This window comes from Epinephelus moara, chromosome 14, assembly GCF_006386435.1.
Source record: "Epinephelus moara isolate mb chromosome 14, YSFRI_EMoa_1.0, whole genome shotgun sequence".
Lineage (NCBI taxonomy): Eukaryota > Metazoa > Chordata > Actinopteri > Perciformes > Serranidae > Epinephelus > Epinephelus moara.
In genome coordinates, this window is record NC_065519.1 from 24,548,415 (window position 1) to 24,567,355 (window position 18,941).

The 18,941-nt window shown below is 41.3% G+C and overlaps 2 protein-coding genes across 6 annotated transcripts in view; one reads left to right on the forward strand and one right to left on the reverse strand.

Annotated features, from left to right (window-relative positions):
- LOC126400934 (uncharacterized protein KIAA1522 homolog) overlaps positions 1–11,940 on the forward strand; it is a 40,982-nt gene extending 29,042 nt beyond the window's left edge. For 3 of the 5 annotated variants that reach the window (XM_050061936.1, XM_050061938.1, XM_050061937.1), the window contains exons 3-8: positions 4,408–4,554; positions 4,734–4,777; positions 4,887–5,022; positions 5,621–5,731; positions 5,903–9,952; positions 10,913–11,940. In XM_050061936.1, the coding sequence (XP_049917893.1) occupies positions 4,408–4,554; positions 4,734–4,777; positions 4,887–5,022; positions 5,621–5,731; positions 5,903–9,952; positions 10,913–10,974 (4,550 nt within the window). In that variant the 3' untranslated portion in view covers positions 10,975–11,940. Of the gene's footprint in view, positions 1–109; positions 377–2,389; positions 2,615–4,407; positions 4,555–4,733; positions 4,778–4,886; positions 5,023–5,620; positions 5,732–5,902; positions 9,953–10,912 lie in introns of those variants that run through there. The other 2 variants (XM_050061940.1, XM_050061939.1) reach the window with 2 other exon arrangements.
- A 1,515-nt stretch (positions 11,941–13,455) lies between these two features.
- si:ch211-67f13.7 (uncharacterized protein LOC565426 homolog) lies at positions 13,456–17,086 on the reverse strand. The gene is made up of 8 exons (XM_050061931.1): positions 16,188–17,086; positions 16,000–16,112; positions 15,815–15,921; positions 15,514–15,688; positions 15,296–15,410; positions 14,634–14,713; positions 14,456–14,544; positions 13,456–14,268 (listed from the first exon to the last, which is right to left on the reverse strand). Exons 1-8 carry the CDS (start codon positions 16,647–16,649, stop codon positions 13,622–13,624), a joined length of 1,788 nt encoding a protein of 595 aa, XP_049917888.1. The 5' UTR covers positions 16,650–17,086; the 3' UTR covers positions 13,456–13,621.
- Positions 17,087–18,941: the final 1,855 nt, after the last annotated feature.

Consider the following 18,941-nt stretch of genomic DNA (forward strand, 5'->3'; position numbering starts at 1 on the left):
TCCGTCTACTGTTTGCACACCTTTTTATCTTGTGCTGTCACAAGCACAAGCCATTGTCTTGTCCATGAGTAGATGCATGCTTTCTTTCTGCACTGTGATGCAATTGGTGGGTGTAGTTTGGTTGACAGAAAATAGTTCCTACATGAAACTGCTCACAATGAGGTCTCTGGATTATCTTGAGTAACCAGGTCATGATTTCTGGAAAGAGACACTGCTGTTGAGTTTTTCAGATGTATTTTTTGGCACTTTGAGCACCACAAGTCAAGTGCCATCTTGTTTCATTATATTGGAGAGATAGCAGGCATCTCTACGGACGATATCTCCAACACTCGGCAGCTCACACCACAACAATGAAGACTGATAAAAATCAGTACAGGTAAGAGGAAAAATATGCAACTTTAATTTTAGGATGACTTGTTCCTTTAAAAACCGCATATAGACGTCATGGAAATGTCGCAGAAAATATAACATTTTACAGAAATGTAATGAAACAGTTTCCTGAATTAATTAAATATGGTTAAAAGATAATAGAGACTTGGACTTGTCCTTGTCCTGGTAAATCAGGCTACTGCTGTTCATAGATAAACTGTCTGTGCTGCCCTGTTGTCACAGTTAACTAAATGTTAAATGATGAATTTGTATGCTCTGATTTAAAAGCCTTGTTAACAAAATGAAATGAAAAAAGAAGGTTAAAATACTTCTTGAGTAATTTCTCGGTCCTTCTATTCTAAGCCCAAATTGATTCAGAACTCAGTGCTCCTAATCTAAAACAGGTAGTCAGAGCTAAAATGTACAAAGCATTGCCATGGTTGCAGATCATAAACACTCTTCATCGCCGTCTGTGTCACTGGGTGTAATTTGTTTACAGGAGTTGATGACGCAACACATCTCCTGAACCCTTCTGTCTGTGTTTACTGCCAGGGAATCCATATTTCACCAAAGCACACTTACTAACAGATGTTTGCTGAAATGTTCTATTTTAAATCCATCGTTATTTACATGTCATAAAATGTAATACATAATTCCCCTCTGGATCTGATTGCACATTGTTTTTCCTCATTAGAGGCTGAAGTCTGCAACATAAATCCAGCACTCACGTAGTATCACACCCATTAGATTCAGTCTGTTTATCCAAATCCGAGATGTAAATAATCACTACTAGCCTGTTAATACGGTCAGCTTCAGTGACAGATGGTGTGTTTAATATGTCAGTGATAAATATGGACACAATTACAATGTGATCACAGAACCAGTGATAATAGGAGCCCCTCATTAACGTGCGGCCGTGCCCCACCCACCACTTCAGGCCTCTCCAGTCAGTGTGTGCTGTCATGGTAACCAGATAAGTGTTGTCCTAGACTGACTTGACCCCACACATGCATATCAACTTTCTGTTTACGTCTTTAGGTTGAAACCTGCACTTAAGGGAGTGGAGTCTGTGTGTTCAAACACCGTTTTTTTCCTATTTGTCACTGGTAACACATGCGATTCATTTCTTTCCTTTTCTCTGTAAACTGCTTTTGTCTTGAGTCACTCGCTAGGATCACGACCATGAGAATGTTTTCCATTTGTTCAGATGGCATACATTCCATGTCATGTCTGCTCAGCGCACCAGGAAGTGAACAAACCCCCTTTAGCCGCACGTGAGTTTGAGGTGTCTGAAATAGAAACTAAAAGAAAAAAAAGGAGAAGAAACAACAGAAATCAACTCAAGAGCAGCATAAAAGTTTTTTTTAATGCGTCTCCAGATCATAAGTTTAACCTCTAGATAGCAGCTCCTGATTAACTGAGTAATTTAAGATCTGTCATCCTCTGTTTTCATGCTGCATAGTAACTAATCTAACGTAATGTTGCTGGGAACAATAGAGAACATTTTTCACATGTGTGACCATGTGCTGTGGAGCTGAGGGCCTCCTGTTAAACATGGTTTTAATCTTGTTTTAGAAATAGATTTTTTTTAAATCACTTACTCCCCCTTGTGGCAAAACAAAAAAGTTATATATCATAATAAAGTCTGGGGAGGTGAAACTTCCTGCTTTAATAGGGTTCAACAGGGAAAATGGTGTCTGATCTAACAAAGCAGTGTAGTGTTATTTATTAACAGTGAGGCTCAAGTGAGAGGGAGCCACCTGTGACGCAATCATACCTCAAAATCCCTAACAACAGCTTTCCCCTCAATGTTTACACGCGTGATGTCAGTTTCATCTGTGCCCTGACTGACCAATCCGGGGCGGGCGTGCCTGCAGATGGGGGGCAACAGTGGGATGCTGGGTAGCTTGTTGAGCAGCGAGTGGGGGAGATACAGCAGAGAGGGGTGGCAGGAATTAGGCTGCTGAGGATTAGTGTCTGAGCTCTGATTGTCCATTGGCTGTAGAGACCTTTAACACTGTATGGACATGAACTGACAACAACAGCTTCATCAATAACAAGCAAGGCTGTCATTGTGCCGTGATCTTTCCGGGATGTTTTTTGAACTGACGGACTTTAGATCCTCTTTTCTTTAACACAAGTTGGGCGTAGATTTGGATTACTCTATCAGAAACTATGGTGGTGCTTCTGACCAATAACTCTAGTACTAATTTCTACTGCTTTCCAACTCTCTTCAGGAGGAAAGGTGAGTGAAAGCAGCACAATTATTTAAAATTACAAGACAACAGCCCTGATTGGTTCATGACTGAAACCAATTGCTCCTGCCCTGATTGTTTAAACTGCTATTCAAGTATGACCAGGACAGGCTGGATGAACTGGCTCGCCGAGGTCAGGCAGTAAAGTAATTTAAGTGTGGACAATCACTGCTGCTGTGGACCATAAAAGCTACTGTTTGTTATGTTTACTCCCCTCATGTATAATATGCTGTGATTTTTAGTCTCACTTTAGCAAATAATACTTGCTCTAAATTGCAGGAAAAATAGATTAAGGGTTTGGAAATATGCATATTTATAGATAACTGCGTATCAGGAGCACCTGTAATGCTGTTACAAAAGAGACAGTGGTGAAAATTAGTGGTGATCACTGAGCACATGGCTGCTGAGGCTAATTACAGCACGGTCTTACAGTGACAGCGCCGACAGTAGAGTACAGTAGGTGGCTAAATGTGGAGCAGCTGTTACATAAAAGTGTCTTAGCCAAGTGTTAGCCCGGTGATGCCAGACATGGTCGTGGTAGCGTGAGGACACCACATTGAGTTCAATCGCATGCTAGTTGGTCAGCTAATGTAAAGCTACTGTAGTTTTTTTAGTATCTATCTTGATTTTGTTTTGCATTTGAAATGTAGTAGACAGAGCTACTGTCTCAGGAGATAGAAAAAAAAACATTTAAAAACTATTTATAGTTCCTCAAAAAACACCTAAAAATTATAAATGGCAACCAAAAAAATTAATTAATTAATTACAAATTCATTAAAAGGCACAGATACAGTATCTCTTTAGCTACATTCACAATAAAATTAGCACAGCACAGTATCACTTTGGTAATTAAAATGAGTAATTACAGGAGCACATAGATTTAAGAAACGCTGTCTTTCTGTGCATGGAGTTTTCCCATTATTTTTCCATTGACTATACTCTCAATAACCTGTCCTGCTATTGATGTAGGGTGGGTGGTGGTGATTTAAGCCAGGATAGAATTGTATTTTTTTTGCCACCGATAAAAAAATATTCAGTTTGCTTTAATCCATAGCTCCATTAGGGATTGTTCCTATTATATAACACAGTGGGTCTATTGTCAAATCAGTGTTTGAAGTGGTCAGTATTTCTGTATGAATCCCCTCCTAGTATGACTTCAGTTTAAGACAATCCCCAAAAGTGTGTGTGTGTGTGTGTGTGTGTGTGTGTGTGTGTGTGTGTGTGTGTGTGTGTATGTGATCTCCAACCTGTTGCAAATGCAAAAATGACATTAATCCATTCAGAGTTTGGACTTTCTAAGAAAGGCTACAACTTTAAAACCAGTAACTCAGAGTCATTAGAAGATAATATTCAGGTTTTTGGAGTGTAAAGTAATATTTTTTAATGACGCACATGACTCAAGTGTTACATAATTAGACTGTAGCATTTTAATTAGTGTCCTCACTGTCTAATGAAGTGATACTTGGAAAAAATGCGTAACACTGAGCATACTTTCCGACAGTAGATTTTTTGATGTGATAATCCCGTCTTAAAAGTCACTGTCAGAGTCACTGGAGTTAAAGCCTGTGTGACTGGAAGGAACGAGTTCAGCCTTCCTAATTCGCATACTCTCATGTAATTAACCTGCGACCATATTTACTGTTCCTGTGCTTAAATGTCCCTGACAGACACTTGAATGCTCTCATCCTGTCCATATGGCCCGTTTATCTACTGTTACAGTAACACAGAGCTTTGAGTTGATCCAGACTGATCCCCTCTCCTCTCCCTGTCTCTCTACTTTAAGCTGTCTCCAAGCGAGATGATGATGATGACAAGACTCCGGCACCCCCGGAGTTCCAGGAGAATGTGTTCATCGAGGCCAGCAGGCCCAAGTACCTGGAGAACCTCCACACTGAGGCCCTGGAGGGATTGAAAATGATGCAGCAGGAAGGTACAAAGCACTCTAGTGATGCAGTATTACATCTGTGCACTAAATTAGAGGTGTGCCATGCCAACATGTTGACAACTGTCTGAATATTGCTCAAGAGGGTGTGTACCAGAGGATATAAACACTGCTAAGGATTTTATTTGTTATTATAAATCTGCAGTCAAATGTTTCTCTCCTTGCAGAAACCAATAATGTAGTGGAGTTCCAGGACAATGAAAGCGCGATTGTAAGTAACGCATCACAGCCAGATTTTATTTTCTTACACTTACAGCAAACACACATTTCTGTACAAGTGATTTTCATTTTTTTACAAAAATATTGTCTCTTTTTGCCAGTCGACAATAGGGACCAACACGGACAGGGAAGATGCTGGATTTATGACAGACAGTACGATTGCTGACACAACTTCTGTTGTCTCTGTACAATCATCTGTGTCCACAAGATCCTCCCGCTCTGGGCTCACCAGGCAAGGTAACCACAAGCAAAATACTATTTACATCTCGTCTTGGTCATAATACAACAAACAGTGATGATGGAGAAGGAGTGTGTAAAATTTTGGGGGATTTAGTGGCATCTAGTAGTGAGGATTACAAATTGAACAATTGATTAAAACCAATAAAAAACTGAATGGAGACAGGCTGCTAGCCTAGCACCTGCAAATGTGTGCTCACCTTTTTTACTCTGATAACTTAAGATCCAGACCTTTAGGATATCATTAACAGGAGCTGAATTACACGCAGAGATGTTTTCCTCTCAAAAACAAAGGGACACTGTGATTGAAACCAGCAAAAACACGTAAAAAACACGTTAAAAAATCAGTGCCTTTCAAATGCAGCTTGTCACAGAGGGGCTGCTAACTACGGTCGTTGACGCAAAAACACGAACACTCCTACAACGAAGCCACAGTTATTATTTCCTTTGATTATACACTAAAGAAAACATTCTCATTTTGTATTCCATTTCTGCTAATATATCCCCCGAAATCCTACACACTGGACCTGCATTAAATAGGTTAGATGTGTAGTGTATTCACTTTACATTGACTGTTTTCATGCCTCTGTGTGCCCAGGATCAACATTCAGACCCTTGAACTCTGGGGAAAAGCCTGAGAAGAGCAAGAAAAGGAGACGACACAGGAAGACTGTTGGGGGTATCCCACAGCATGTCCAGAGAGAATTGGGTATGCACCTCATCACTCAAACGTGTTACTTACAAAAGACACATGTCTGTGAATTACTAGTTTAATTGTATGTGCTACATTCAGAAACATCATGGAAAATAAATGGTTAGATGATTTGCTTGCATGTCCATTTACTTAATAATAATATGAACCTCTCCTGTCTTGTCTCAGGCCTGGACAGAGCGGGTTGGTCACTGACTCAGAGGTTAGATGAGGAGCAGCTTTACAATGGTGAATCTGATATCAGCCCAACCACTGATGGGCCACAGCAGGCAGCACAAAGGGGAGCTGGTACCAACTCTCCCAACATCAATGTCATGCATCCCCTCAGCAAAGAGAAACTTGAGCAGCTGGGTGATGCTCGTCATAGGGATGACCTGGACCTGCTGCATCACCTGAACCCTGACTTGTCAGATGGGGACAGGCCTCATTCCCTGGCCGTTCCTTGGATGACCACTGCCAACAGTCTCCAGCCGGAGCTGCCTAGTCCTGTCATAACCACATCACCCCAGGCTGCCTACATGTCCAAAATCATTCCCAATGCTGTGTTGCCACCGTCTGTCGACGTGGTGGAAATCAGCCGTGGACGGAGTCGTAACAGTGTCCGCACGGTCAGCAAGAGCAGCCTGCTGCTGTCCAGTCCAGCCTCCTCCCGTGCTTCCTCCAGAGCCTCCAATGTCACCTCCGCTTCCCGCCAAAAACCTCCCAATATGTCCGACAGCTCTTGTTGGAGCAACTCTGAGTCCTCAGATACCTTGGTATCTGACTCCTCAACCATCTCCAGGAGCAGCACCCCCAGGCAGAAGAGGTCACAGAATGGAGATGCCTCTGCTAAAGAGGACAAAAGCAGTGTTCACTCCTCCACCAGCAAGGGTTCAAAATGCACCTCCAATGGGAAGGTCATTATTAAGGAAGGCGAGGGTAAGAAAGATGGGTCGTTTGCACGTAGCCTCTCTGTCATGAAAGCCAAGAGGGCTCCTCCCCCTCCGAGCCGCTCCTATTCTCTTCACAATAAGATGAAACGACGGTCACGTGATCTGGCGGAGGTCAGGATCAACTCAAGGGAATCTTCATTACAAAACATTGCAACGTCTGGTGAAAAAGAGAAAAACAAATCAGGATCTTCTCCTTTGCCCGCCAAACCTGTAGACAGCCCTGGATACAATGCGGACACCAGTTCTCTGGAAGACTCTACAGGTTCTGCATCATTCAGTCCCCTCAGACCCTATCTGCCTGTACAAAAGACAGAGGAAGCTGCAAAGGTTGATGAATCGGATTCCAAAGATGCTTCACAAGAGAAAAAGGAACCCCTAAAGGAGAATAAGCTAAGCAAAACAATCTCTCCGTCCAGTGGCTACTCCAGCCAAGATGTTTCTAAGCAGTCCCACAGCTCATCTCCAAGGCACAAAAGAGGCATCTTTGCAAAGCTTCAGAGGTTATTTCCTGGGTCCTCTCCTGCTGCTTCAAATGCATCCTCTCTCACCAAGCCAGAGGATCCCAAACCTGACACCACAGTCGATACTGTCAGTGACAGCCCTTCTGTGAGGGCCTTGAGAGAACTCTTCAACATCCCTCCACCACCTAAAATCCATGCACCTCCACCCCCTCCTCCAGAGGTGTGGGTTCACAGCAGGCGCTCCATTGAACTGCTCCTGGGACCACCGGTCCCCGACAACCTTCAGGCCATCATAAAGAAGAATCCAAAGGACAGGAGACAACAGAGGCAGTCTCCTCCTGCATCTACAGAGGGCTCTGTGAAGAGCTTGGTGGTGGAAAAAAAACACAAGAATCCGGCTGTGACAGTGGAGTCCGTTGATGGATCATTACACGTGCAGGAGATAAAGAAAGTTCAAGAAAGTGGTATTTTGAGTGCAGAGATTCACAAAGAGAATGACGAGCGACTGGCTGAGCAAAATGTTGATTTGGAAGGAAACAGCAAAGTGACAGAAAAAGATGAGAAAGTAAGAGTAAGTGACATTATAAACGGGATGTTAGTGAAGGCTGTAGAGAAACGCAAAGGAAGGCTGGCAGCACTGAAAGAAGACGAAGCCAAAAAGAAATCCACACAAGCCACAGAGCTAAAGACTAACACAGATACGATACCTGCTATTTCATTAGCACGCATTCCTCCCCAACCCCCAGCCACTGTATCCCCTGAGTCATCCTGGCCCCCACCACCTCCACCAATAGCACCAGCGGGCCTTAATGGGCCTGATGACGTTGATTTCCCTCTTCCGCCCCCACCAATGTTCAGTGAGGTGGGGTTAGTTGTACCTGTGCAGGTTCCACCTGAGAGGACCATTCCTGGTGGTAACTCCTCTTCTACAACTACGTCTGTAATATCAGTGGTGAAAACAGAAAGTGTTAGGGTGACCACAGAGGCTGAAACACAGAAGCCCAGTACATCCGTTGCACCTACACCCCTGATTATCCCCCCTCCCCCGCCATATTCAGCTCCCCCTCCACCAGTTAAAAAAGTCTCCCCTCCTACAACTAGAATGGTCACTCCTCTGCCACCAATTCAAGAGGTCTCTCCTCCGCCACCACCAAAGGAGGTTTCTCTTCCACCACCTGAAGAGATTCCTCCTCCACCACCACCAATAGAGGTTGTACCTCCACCACCAACAATAGGGGTTTCTCTTCCACCACCTAAAGAAATTCCTCCTCCGCCACCAATAAAGTTTGCAACCCCACCACCACCAAAAGAGGTTTCTCTTCCACCACCCAAAGAGATTCCTCCTCCGCCACCAATAGAGGTTTCACTTCCAGCACCACCTAAAGAGGTCTCTCCCCCTCCACCACCTGAAGTTTCACCTTTGAAGCCCACAGAGCCCTCTCCTCCACTTGTTCAAGACATCTCTGTCACACTGGTTACTGTGGTATCTCCTTCACCAGTTAAAGAGGTCTCCACTGTGTCCACTGAGGAGGTTTCTCCTCCATCTTCTCAAGAGAATGCCTCTGAGGAGGTGACACCTGCTAGCAAGCACACTCCACCAGAAAGTATTCCACCTCCACCACCCCTACAGTCACAACCGAAGTCATCAGAGCAGGAGACTGATCTTCCACAAGAGAGCATCCCATCCGAGTCTGAAACTAACCCAGGTTCATCTAACAGTATTCTCACTCCCCCTCAGAGTATTCCCCCTCCGCCTCCCACAGAACTTCACCACCAACCTCAGGTTGTGCCTACGAACATTGATGTTCCAGCAACCCAGGAGGCTTCCCCTTCACCACCATCTGAAGCCCCCATCCCACCAGCTCTAGAAAACTCTCCTTCACCAGAAAAGGCCCAAGAACCTGATCCTTCTCCACCTGTAAACATTCCTTTGCCTCCACCCTTGCCTGTGCAGGGTCTTGCCAGCATCAAGCTGCAGCCTTGTCCTGCAAGCACAGAAAAACAAACCCCTGAGGTGACCTCTGCCCCTGTTGTACAGGAGGGATCCACTCCCATTGTTACCCCCTCCCTTCTGCAGATGGTCAAGCTGCGGTCAGTCAATAGCAGCCCTGAGCCTCCTAAAGCTCAGGAGCCACCAGAGGCTGAGGTCACGATGAGGGAGCAGCAGCCCAGCAATCCAGTCCCAACTTCATCTGCCAGTGGTGAGGCTCCTCAGAAGCCCATCAGAAGGTCTCTGATCCTCCTCTCTCCCGGACCCTTCTCTCCACCATCCACCTCTCCGCCATCCACCTCTCCACCACCCACCTCTCCACCTGCTATAGTTACCGCACTACCAGCTCTGCCCAAGTCCCAATCCGTTTTGGTTCCACCTACATCTTCTTCCGCAGTCATCTCCCCTACAAAAAAGTCTCCTCCTGCCATGATGGCTTCTCCCTCCATGAACCTACAGGAGGCCATCCGTCTGAGGACAGCAGCCAGATCCAAAGAAGGCCCTGCATCTCGCCTCAGCTTGCACTCACCAACATCACCAGTAGACCTCCGTAAGTCCCCATCCCCCTCCAGCACAGCAAGCTTTATCTTTGCCAAGAGCACCAAGAGGGTGGTGATTGATACCAAGCAGGCACCAGAGACCATGGCGACCATACAGAAGAAGGTGGAGGTTTCCTCCCCAACAAAGGTGGCGAGTGAGGCAGAGTGGGTGAAGAAGGGCATCAAGGTGCCACCACCTGTTGCAAAGAAACCCAAAACGAAGGGCAAAGAGATTGAGACCAGTGAAGGGACGGCGCAGACTGCAGGACAGGAAGCACTGGAAGAGAGTATCAAGAGTAAGAGAGATTTTTTTTTACAAACCAGAAATAAAACTCATCAGAATTAGACTGGACAAGAATCCATACAACCACGCTGTGAGGCTGTACTTTGGCACAGCATTTCTTTGAGCTAAATACTAATGTTGAATGCATGTTGACATGCTCAAAATAGCCATGCCATCATGCTGGTATTTATGTCACATTCACGTCATATAATTTTGACCATAATTATGAGCAACCAAGTCAGAAAAACAGTTCACGTCAGCTCCCAAATTGTAATTTCGGCTTGGGGGTCCTCCACCAGGAAGTTTTGAGCCACAAATGCTGAATGTACTGCATAAGGGTGAATCACGAAGTTGTGCTTTTTCTGCATCAATTTATCTTAATGCCCTTAATTTTGTCAAAATAAAAGCCCTCTGCTACTTTAATGTTTTTATTCAGGAGGGCAAATGCAGGTAACGGGAGGTTTTCCGGTTCTTTCTGCATGACAGCAGCTTTAGCAGGATTAATGTTTATCATGCTTAGTTTGTTCGCATGCTAACATTGGCTAATCAGCACTAAAAGTACTCACTATGTAGAATGGCCCATTTCTGATTATTGATACAGAATATAAATAAACTAAGTTACTAGTTGTTCAAGCTTTGAAATAAATGCAGTAAAGTAGAAAAGTATGTAGAGGAGTAGAGAAGTTGTGCTTAAGTACAATACGTAAGTAAATGTACTTAGTTACATTCCACCACTGAGTATTAGACAAATTGAAAAGAGATTAAAGTGATTACATTTCATTCTAAAGGGGGCATGAATGTGCACACTTACATTGCAATCCATCAAATAGTGTGTTATTTCATTCTGAACCAACCAAACCACGCGGCCATCTCTACAGCCATGCCACTAGCATGTCTAAAAATTGAATCAGCTTTATTGTACGGCTCCTTTGTGCTATAATAAATTAACTCTGCTTGAATTCTCCAACTTTAGATGCTGCGGAGAAAACAAATGGGACAGCAGGTACTGTTGAAGGAGGGACACCATCAGCATGATTGTAAAGACTGAGAGAGACCTGGGAAGGACTTACCTATAACACTGAAATTGCTGACAGTTGGTCTTTGTGTGTGAGAGACAAGAAACTGGATTTTGGAAAGACGAGATGCTTATTTCAAAGATTGCATTTGGAAAAGTTGTGGATTTTAAGAAAATCCTATGACTTTGATGTTAATGGTGTGGGTCTTAAATTTCTCAAGTACTCATTTTGGAGTTTTGTAAGCGTGAATTCAGCGTATTTTCTTTTGCCTGTGGGTCTTCTGAGCTTTACCGTTGCTAGAGATGGGAGTATATCGCCCTCTAGTGTCAAACATTGATTGTACCACTTTTGTCCTGCTGAATCAGAGCTTTAGTCAGTACTCGTATCAATGGGACTTTTGGGCACTCATCTGTAAATATAGCAAGATTTTGTACATTTAACACATCCAGGAGTGATGGATCTGTGCTACAGAGTTCTGTATTTTCTCCAAAAACGTTTCCACACCAATTATATTTGTTAAAAAAATGTTAATTATCTTAAGTTATTTTTCCTGTTTCCATGTTCAGAGGAGGGTCTCTACAGGCACAATGTCTTCTTTGCAGTGTTTTGTTACACCCTAATATCATTTAAATCAAATGTGTATGTATAGCTCTTAATCATTCCAAATCGATGTCCTTCTCAGAAATCCCACGTCCTTTTTATTTTGTATGATTTAAAGCTCTTTATGTGTGCGACCGTTAATGTCACCGAGGCGGTGTGCAGAAATGTAAAGCAATAGAGAGAGTCGTTATTTTGGTGCACATTTTCTGCTGCTTTTAGTTACTGAGAATGGATTAATGGCTCAAAACAGTGGGATATATCTGTGTTGAACTATAATATATTTCAAGCTGGTTTCAGACACTGTAATGTAATAAATCATTTATAATGGAATAATAAAGATTTATGGACAGATCAAAGCCACACTGACTGAGGACATCTTTATAATTTTGCTGTTAAGTCCTGTACTTGCTGTTTCATTTTCTTATTTCAGGCTCCTTTTGTTGAGTCTCAAGTTTGTATGATACAAATACAATATATTTTAAGATATGACACATGTTTTTGACATTTGTAATTACCGGTAGTAATAATATTGACATGGCTTAATTCTACAGCAATCAGCCACAATGTTAAAACTACTGACAGGTGAAGTGGATAACACTGATCTTCTTGTTACAATGCAATGATCTGCTGGGAATCATTGGGTCCTGACATTCATGTGGATGCCACTTGACCTGCACCACCCACCCAAACACCATTGCAGACCAGGTACACCTTCTCGTGGCAATAGCACTCTCCGATGGCAGTGATATGCCACACTGCAAAAACTCTTCAGGACTAGCCTGAGGAAAGTGACAAAGACCTCAAAGTGTCGACCTGGCCTCCAAATCCCCCAGATCCCAATCCGACCAAGCATCCACGGGACGTGCCTGGTATCTCAGAGCAAAGTCTGATCCACAGTGGGGCCTCCTTGGATCGTACTTGGCTTTGACCTGTTGAGGCATAGACGTAGGACCTCTGTGGTTTTCCTGTTATGTCTGGCACCAGCGCCCAGTTGTCCAAAAAATGTAATTGGAAGTCCCATGTTTTGCTGTCCAGGATCAGCTAAACCATTTTACTTTTGTGCCAGTTTTTAAAAGCAACATTAGATTGGATCACCTTGATCAACATACAAAGTTATCCAGATTTGGTAATCTGGAAAAGTTTAGAGCTAAACGTAGGATGTCTGCCAACAAACACACTGCAATTTGCAGTTATGGCAATAGGTGCCCAAAGACAACATAACAAAGATCTTTGAGATTATAACTTTAAATCATTTTCTTTGATTTTGACAGCTATTTGTGGGATATTTTCTGGGGACAGCATCTTTTTGTTAACTTTACTGTACTGAAAGGCACAATAGGTAGCCTGATGTCTACTTTATTTACTCTATCACAGCAACTGTTAAACAAATCTAGTGCAAAGTATTTTGCCAATTTAAAAGTTTTATAACATTCTGTACCTGAAATCCATTCTGAATCCAACCATCTACTAGGATTAAGATAATCCTTTTTTTGGATAAAAGGTATCCAAATCCTACTAAAGAGTTTTGAACACATACTTAAGGTTTGATCCAGATCAAACCCACACTCGATTAAGTGATATAATCCAATTTCAGAATCCCTTTTTTTCTTTTGAACAACCCATTGTCAGGATTTCTATCCGACAGCCAAACTCCAGTCAGTTTACTTCTGAACAACTGGGCTCTGGGCGTTGGTGGTGGATTCTTTGAGTCCTGTGGGTTGCAAGACGCTCTATTGGATTGGGATGCTATTTGGGAGTGTCGTTGTACTTGGTCTGTAAACTGTTTGGGTGAGTGGAACATCCACGGCACCAAAGGAAGTAAATGTTATTCACTTCACCTGTTAGTGGTTTTAGTGTTGTGGCTGATTGTTGTATGTCAGCTGTTGGAATTCACAATGTTTAAGATGCCTAAAATTTTTAATTGACTTATTTTGGTTTCCAGTCATGACGAAAGAGAGTCCATCAACTGCATTTTCATGTTTTTATTGAAACAAGTCAGAATATTCTTCTGTAATGGAGAGTTACAACAGTCTGAGCAGAGCACTGATCGACTCATTGAGCTAATGCTACCTCCATGTGAAATACCACGTCACCTCACCATCCTCTACTAAATCTGCTAAACCCTCGTCATCCTTCCACTCCACCTCAGAGGCCTTCATCCTGTCATCCTCTTCACCTCTGCCTCTACGCTTCCCATTTTCCTCCTCCCCTCCAGGTACCAGCAGCTGTAACTCTCTCTGTGGGCCGACTTGTGTTGGTAACATTTGCTCCACCTGCACCCAGTGACGCAACACTTCAGCTTCCTTCTGATTCAGATGGATCTCATCCTCTCTTCCTTCAGATCCCTCCTCCTCTTCACCTACATACCCTGACCCATCTTCTTCAAACTCATTTGAAACCTTCACTACAGACTCTTTCTCATCCTGCTCCACTAACTCATCAAAATCAGGCTCTGGTATCACTCCAAAGATTGCTCCACTTTCCTCTTCATCTTCTTCAAACGCCTCCTCCTCTTCCTCCTCATCTGTGTAGTCCTCTTCATCATCATACTGTACTACATCCTCACTCTCCCGCAGGTTCTCATCACTGTGCGGCTCATCGATGTAATGATATATGGTGGCCTCGCCTTGGCTGCTCATGCTGACTGGTAGAAAGCCGTCTTCTGCTGCATACGGCTGATCAGAGACCAACAGCGACCCAGTGCTGACAGAGCCTTGAAGTAAAGTCAGAGATGGAGCCATTTTTAATCATCACAAGAAAATGTACGATCACTATGGTAGTTATAAGAGAGCAGTCAGCTGGAGACACTTGTGCAACTGAAACAACCACAACAACCCAGTCTCTCTGAGTAGGAATGGATTATTTGAGACTAAACATTTTTTGAAAACACTGCCACATACCTTCCATCATGGCCCTCCGGTTTTTAGAGGTCACACACTGTGAGTCACAGCATTCACATATGGAGTTGTCCCCAGTAAGGGCTGTCCACCTGTAATGACAAATGGACAAATATGCTAAATCCAGAAAAATCAACTATATACCTAGAATGGAAATTTAATTTGTAGCGTCAACTCTCACCTGTTCCCTCTGTAGGTGCATGATTTGTGAGCAGGACCCGGGTCCTCAGATGTGACGAATAATCTGCAGTGAATACTGACCTAAAAAATGGAAACAGCAGCTAAACACATAGTGGTTGAAAGTGTTTACATTGATGGAGGAGATTAAAAAAAAAACCCTCTGTATTTAAAAGCGGAGCATTTAATTTTGGGAAAATCTCCAGCTACTCTTTGTCAAGATTAAAAATATCTATTCAGAGTCTTGAGAACCTCAGCACTGACACAGATAACCAAAGGATGGAAACAAAACTAACCCCCAGATCTAATAAAATGTAAAATTCATGGAGAAAGTGACTGATCCGGTGACTGGACTGGAGACTGTAACTATACTGTCATTTTATTTGATGTATAAACATGTGTACAGTGTATGAGCTGTTAGAACTTGTTATTATCTTCTTCTATTATATATTATTTTATTAAATGCCCAGTGTACCATCACACAGTTTCTCTGCTTTCTTCTGCAAATGAATGTATACCTAATTAGACAATGCCTCGTTTGCATGTTTAAGCTTTTATTTATTGTGTTTGTTAAAAAAAATAAATAAATAAATGATCAACTGGGGAACTTTCAGAGTGGTATACTAGTTAACTTAACCCGCAGCTCAAGTTATACCCCTTGCTCACCTCCGTGTCAGGGTCAGAGGTGAACTGGAAAGCCTTTAGGGAGAATCTCAGGGTCTTGTCTGTTCGAGAGATGAACTGGGAGGCCCCTGGGTCCCTCTTGCTGTCCAGCATGCAGCTATGGGTGACAACAATATCACGCCAGTCTCAATTTAATCGCAAATCAGGACACCAGGGGTAAACCAAAAGATTGTAAGTGCATTACTGTGCAAAACACTCACCCAAAATTGTCAATGATGCTGTATTTGAGAGATGATTTAAAGCCACTGGATGGCGTAGCATAGCAGGTATTGATGTACAGTTTTCCACCAGTTGGGAGATGAGGAGCAAAGACCTGGAAATTAATAGTCTTTCCAAGCTGGTACACCTGGGACTGGGCTGGTCTGCTCCATGAATCTACGAGGTTATTAACATAAATCACAACAATTGAAACCACTAAACAGACATAATCTTTTAAAATATATTTGCACTGAAAACCGAAGCAGCTCTTAATCTCTTTCATCCAAAGTCCTGTAAACATACCGTCCATCAGCTCCATCTGAAAGTCATTTGGACTTCCTTCCAGCCTTTTACGCACAACAGCAGTTTCCCAGGTGGGCTGCACAGTCAGTTGGTACACGTGATTATTCCTGGACAGGTATTGGAGGTTGTAAATAAATAGTCTTTCACACACATGATGCTGAAAATGACCGAGAGACAAGTCTAACCTTGGATAACGGCATTCAATGTCGACACTGATCCTGTGCGCTCTGCTTGGGAAACGCTTTGGCAACGGCTCATAATGGAGCACGAATTTGTAGAGCAGATAGCCGCGGGGCGCCTGTCAGGAGGGGTCAGAGGTTGTGATTTTAAGATTATGCAGGTAGAGTCTGGAAACAAATGACACTAGTCTTACCCCACGCACGGCATCGCACGCTGTCAGAGGATACATGAAGAGCAGGTCCCCGTATGGCCTGAGGACCCCGTTGCTTTTGCAGGAGCTGCCTAATTTCAGCTCCTCTGCATCTGCGCCCAGACCGTAGAAAGCTGGTTTGACCCGCACCACAAAGTCAGACGTGGAGCAGGTGACAGAAACGTCTTGGAGGTAAGCAAAGTCCGACTGGATCTTTGTCTCATGGTCCCCTGGGCGCAGGGATCGGGCTCCGAGATGAGACAATGGAGAAATGCTGGCAGGTAACCTCTGAGAGGATTTTCTGTCACCTGTCGGAGACTGTTTGATTGGTTTGGATTTTGGCGTTCCCAGTTTGAAAACCTTTTTCCGTCTGCTAAATGGAGATTCATAAGTGTCCACTGCACAGCTGAGGAGGCCAAGTGATAAAACACTCCACAAAATATAGAGATGCCACTTTGTTTTCATCGCAACAGACTGCTGTCCGTCTTCCTTTCCTTTTCTATCTGCGCGTAAAACCAGCGCTCAGCCACGGCTGGAGGTAATTAGTGGCAATGATGACTAGGCATGGATGGATTGCTGGAGAAAATGCGAAGTCATGCTTCCTTTGGTTGGTTTTTATTTTGTAAAGGAAGCAGTGGCAATTATCTTTGGCTGAGCATTTCTTCGTTTCATCATTTTCTTGATTCCAGTCACAATATCTTTATACAATCACTGTAGCTGGAAAGTTTTTGGAAACAGGCTGACTTGTGGAGAAATGAGTGAAATGATTAAGCAGTAAAAACCTGTTTCACTGTTGTTTTTGAAGTTTTATTTCTTCTAACTGATTTAATACAAAATAATCTTTCTGTGTGCACAGGAAAAGTGCACACACACTAAGACTTTACTTTTACTCTACTATGGCTTTTTTTTTTTTTTTTTTTTTTTAAATATTATTATTATTATTATTATTATTATTATTATTATTTAACTTTTTATGAGACAGGCTTCTCTACTATCACTTTTGTATGACAAAATATGCCATTCCTTTTTAAAGATATACTACACTATGACTAAAAAACCCCAAAACGTATTGACTTAAAAACTTATTAAAGATATACTACGACTTTTTACACATTTTCGACTTTTTCTTGTTATACTATGACTTTTAAAAAGAAATGCAAAACTATGACTTTTATGACATTTTTCACTTTTTATGACAAACTACACTATACTTATTTATAACATACTATACTATGACATTTTTATGACAACCTGTACTATGACTTTTTGTGACATACTATACTATGACTTTTTTTTTTAACACAACCTGTACTATGATTTTTTTATGACATACTATACTATCACTTTTTCATGGCAAACCATACTATGATTTTTTTTTTATCACATATTATACTATCACTTTTTTATGACATACTATACTATCACTTTTTTATGACATACTATACAATGCTTTTTTATGACATACTATACTATCACTTTTTCATGGCAAACCATACTATGATTTTTTTTTTATCACATATTATACTATCACTTTTTTAAGACATACTATACTATGCTTTTTTATCACATACTATACTATGACTTTTTTTAATCACATACTATACTATGACTTTTTTGTGGCATACTTTTCTCTGACTTTTTTTAATCACATACTATATTATGACTTTTTTATCACATACTATACGATGATTTTTTTTCTCACATACTATACTATGACTTTTTTTCTCACATACTATACTATGACTTTTTTATCACATACTATACTATGCTTTTTTTTGTGTCATACTATACTGTGACTTTTTTATCACATACTATATATGACTTTTTCATCACACACTATACTATGACTTTTTATCACATACTATACTATGACTTTTTTATCACATACTATACTATGACTTTTTATCACATACTATACTATGACTTTTTTTTTTTATCACATACTATACTATGACTTTTTATCACATACTATACTATGACTTTTTATATCACATACTATGCTATGACTTTTTTTATGACCTACTATACTATGACTTTTTTATGGCATACTATACTATAACTTTTTATGGCATACTTTTCTCTGACTTTTTTAATCACATACTATACTATGACTTTTTTTTAAATCACATACTATACTATAACTTTTTTATGGCATACTTTTCCCTGACTTTTTTAATCACATACTATACTATGACTTTTTTTATCACATACTATACTATGATTTTTTTTAATCACATACTATACTATGACTTTTTTTTATCACATACTATGACATGACTTTTTTTTATCACATACTATACTATGACTTTTTTTCATCACATACTATACTATGACTTTTTTATGGCATACCATACTATGACTTTTTTTTTTATCACATACTATACTATGACTTTTTTTATCACATACTATACTATGACTTTTTATATCACATACTATGCTATGACTTTTTTATCACATACTATACTATGATTTTTTTAATCACATACTATACTATGACTTTTTTTTATCACATACTATACTATGACTTTTTTATGACCTACTATACTATTACTTTTTTGTGGCATACCATTCTCTGACTTTTTTTAATCACATACTATACTATGACTTTTTTATCACATACTATACTATGATTTTTTTAATCACATACTATACTTTGACTTTTTTTTATCACATACTATGACATGACTTTTTTTTATCACATACTATACATGACTTTTTTAATCATATATTATACTATGACTTTTTTTTATCACATAC

Excerpts from the sequence above, each read along its gene's own strand:
- si:ch211-67f13.7 (XM_050061931.1), bottom strand. The coding sequence starts at position 16,649 with ATGAAAACAAAGTGGCATCTCTATATTTTGTGGAGTGTTTTATCACTT. Across the intron at positions 15,411-15,513 it reads AGCATCATTGACAATTTTGG|CTGCATGCTGGACAGCAAGA; the intron begins GTGAGTGTTTTG and ends TGTCACCCATAG. Across the intron at positions 14,545-14,633 it reads TGCACCTACAGAGGGAACAG|GTGGACAGCCCTTACTGGGG; the intron begins GTGAGAGTTGAC and ends TTGTCATTACAG.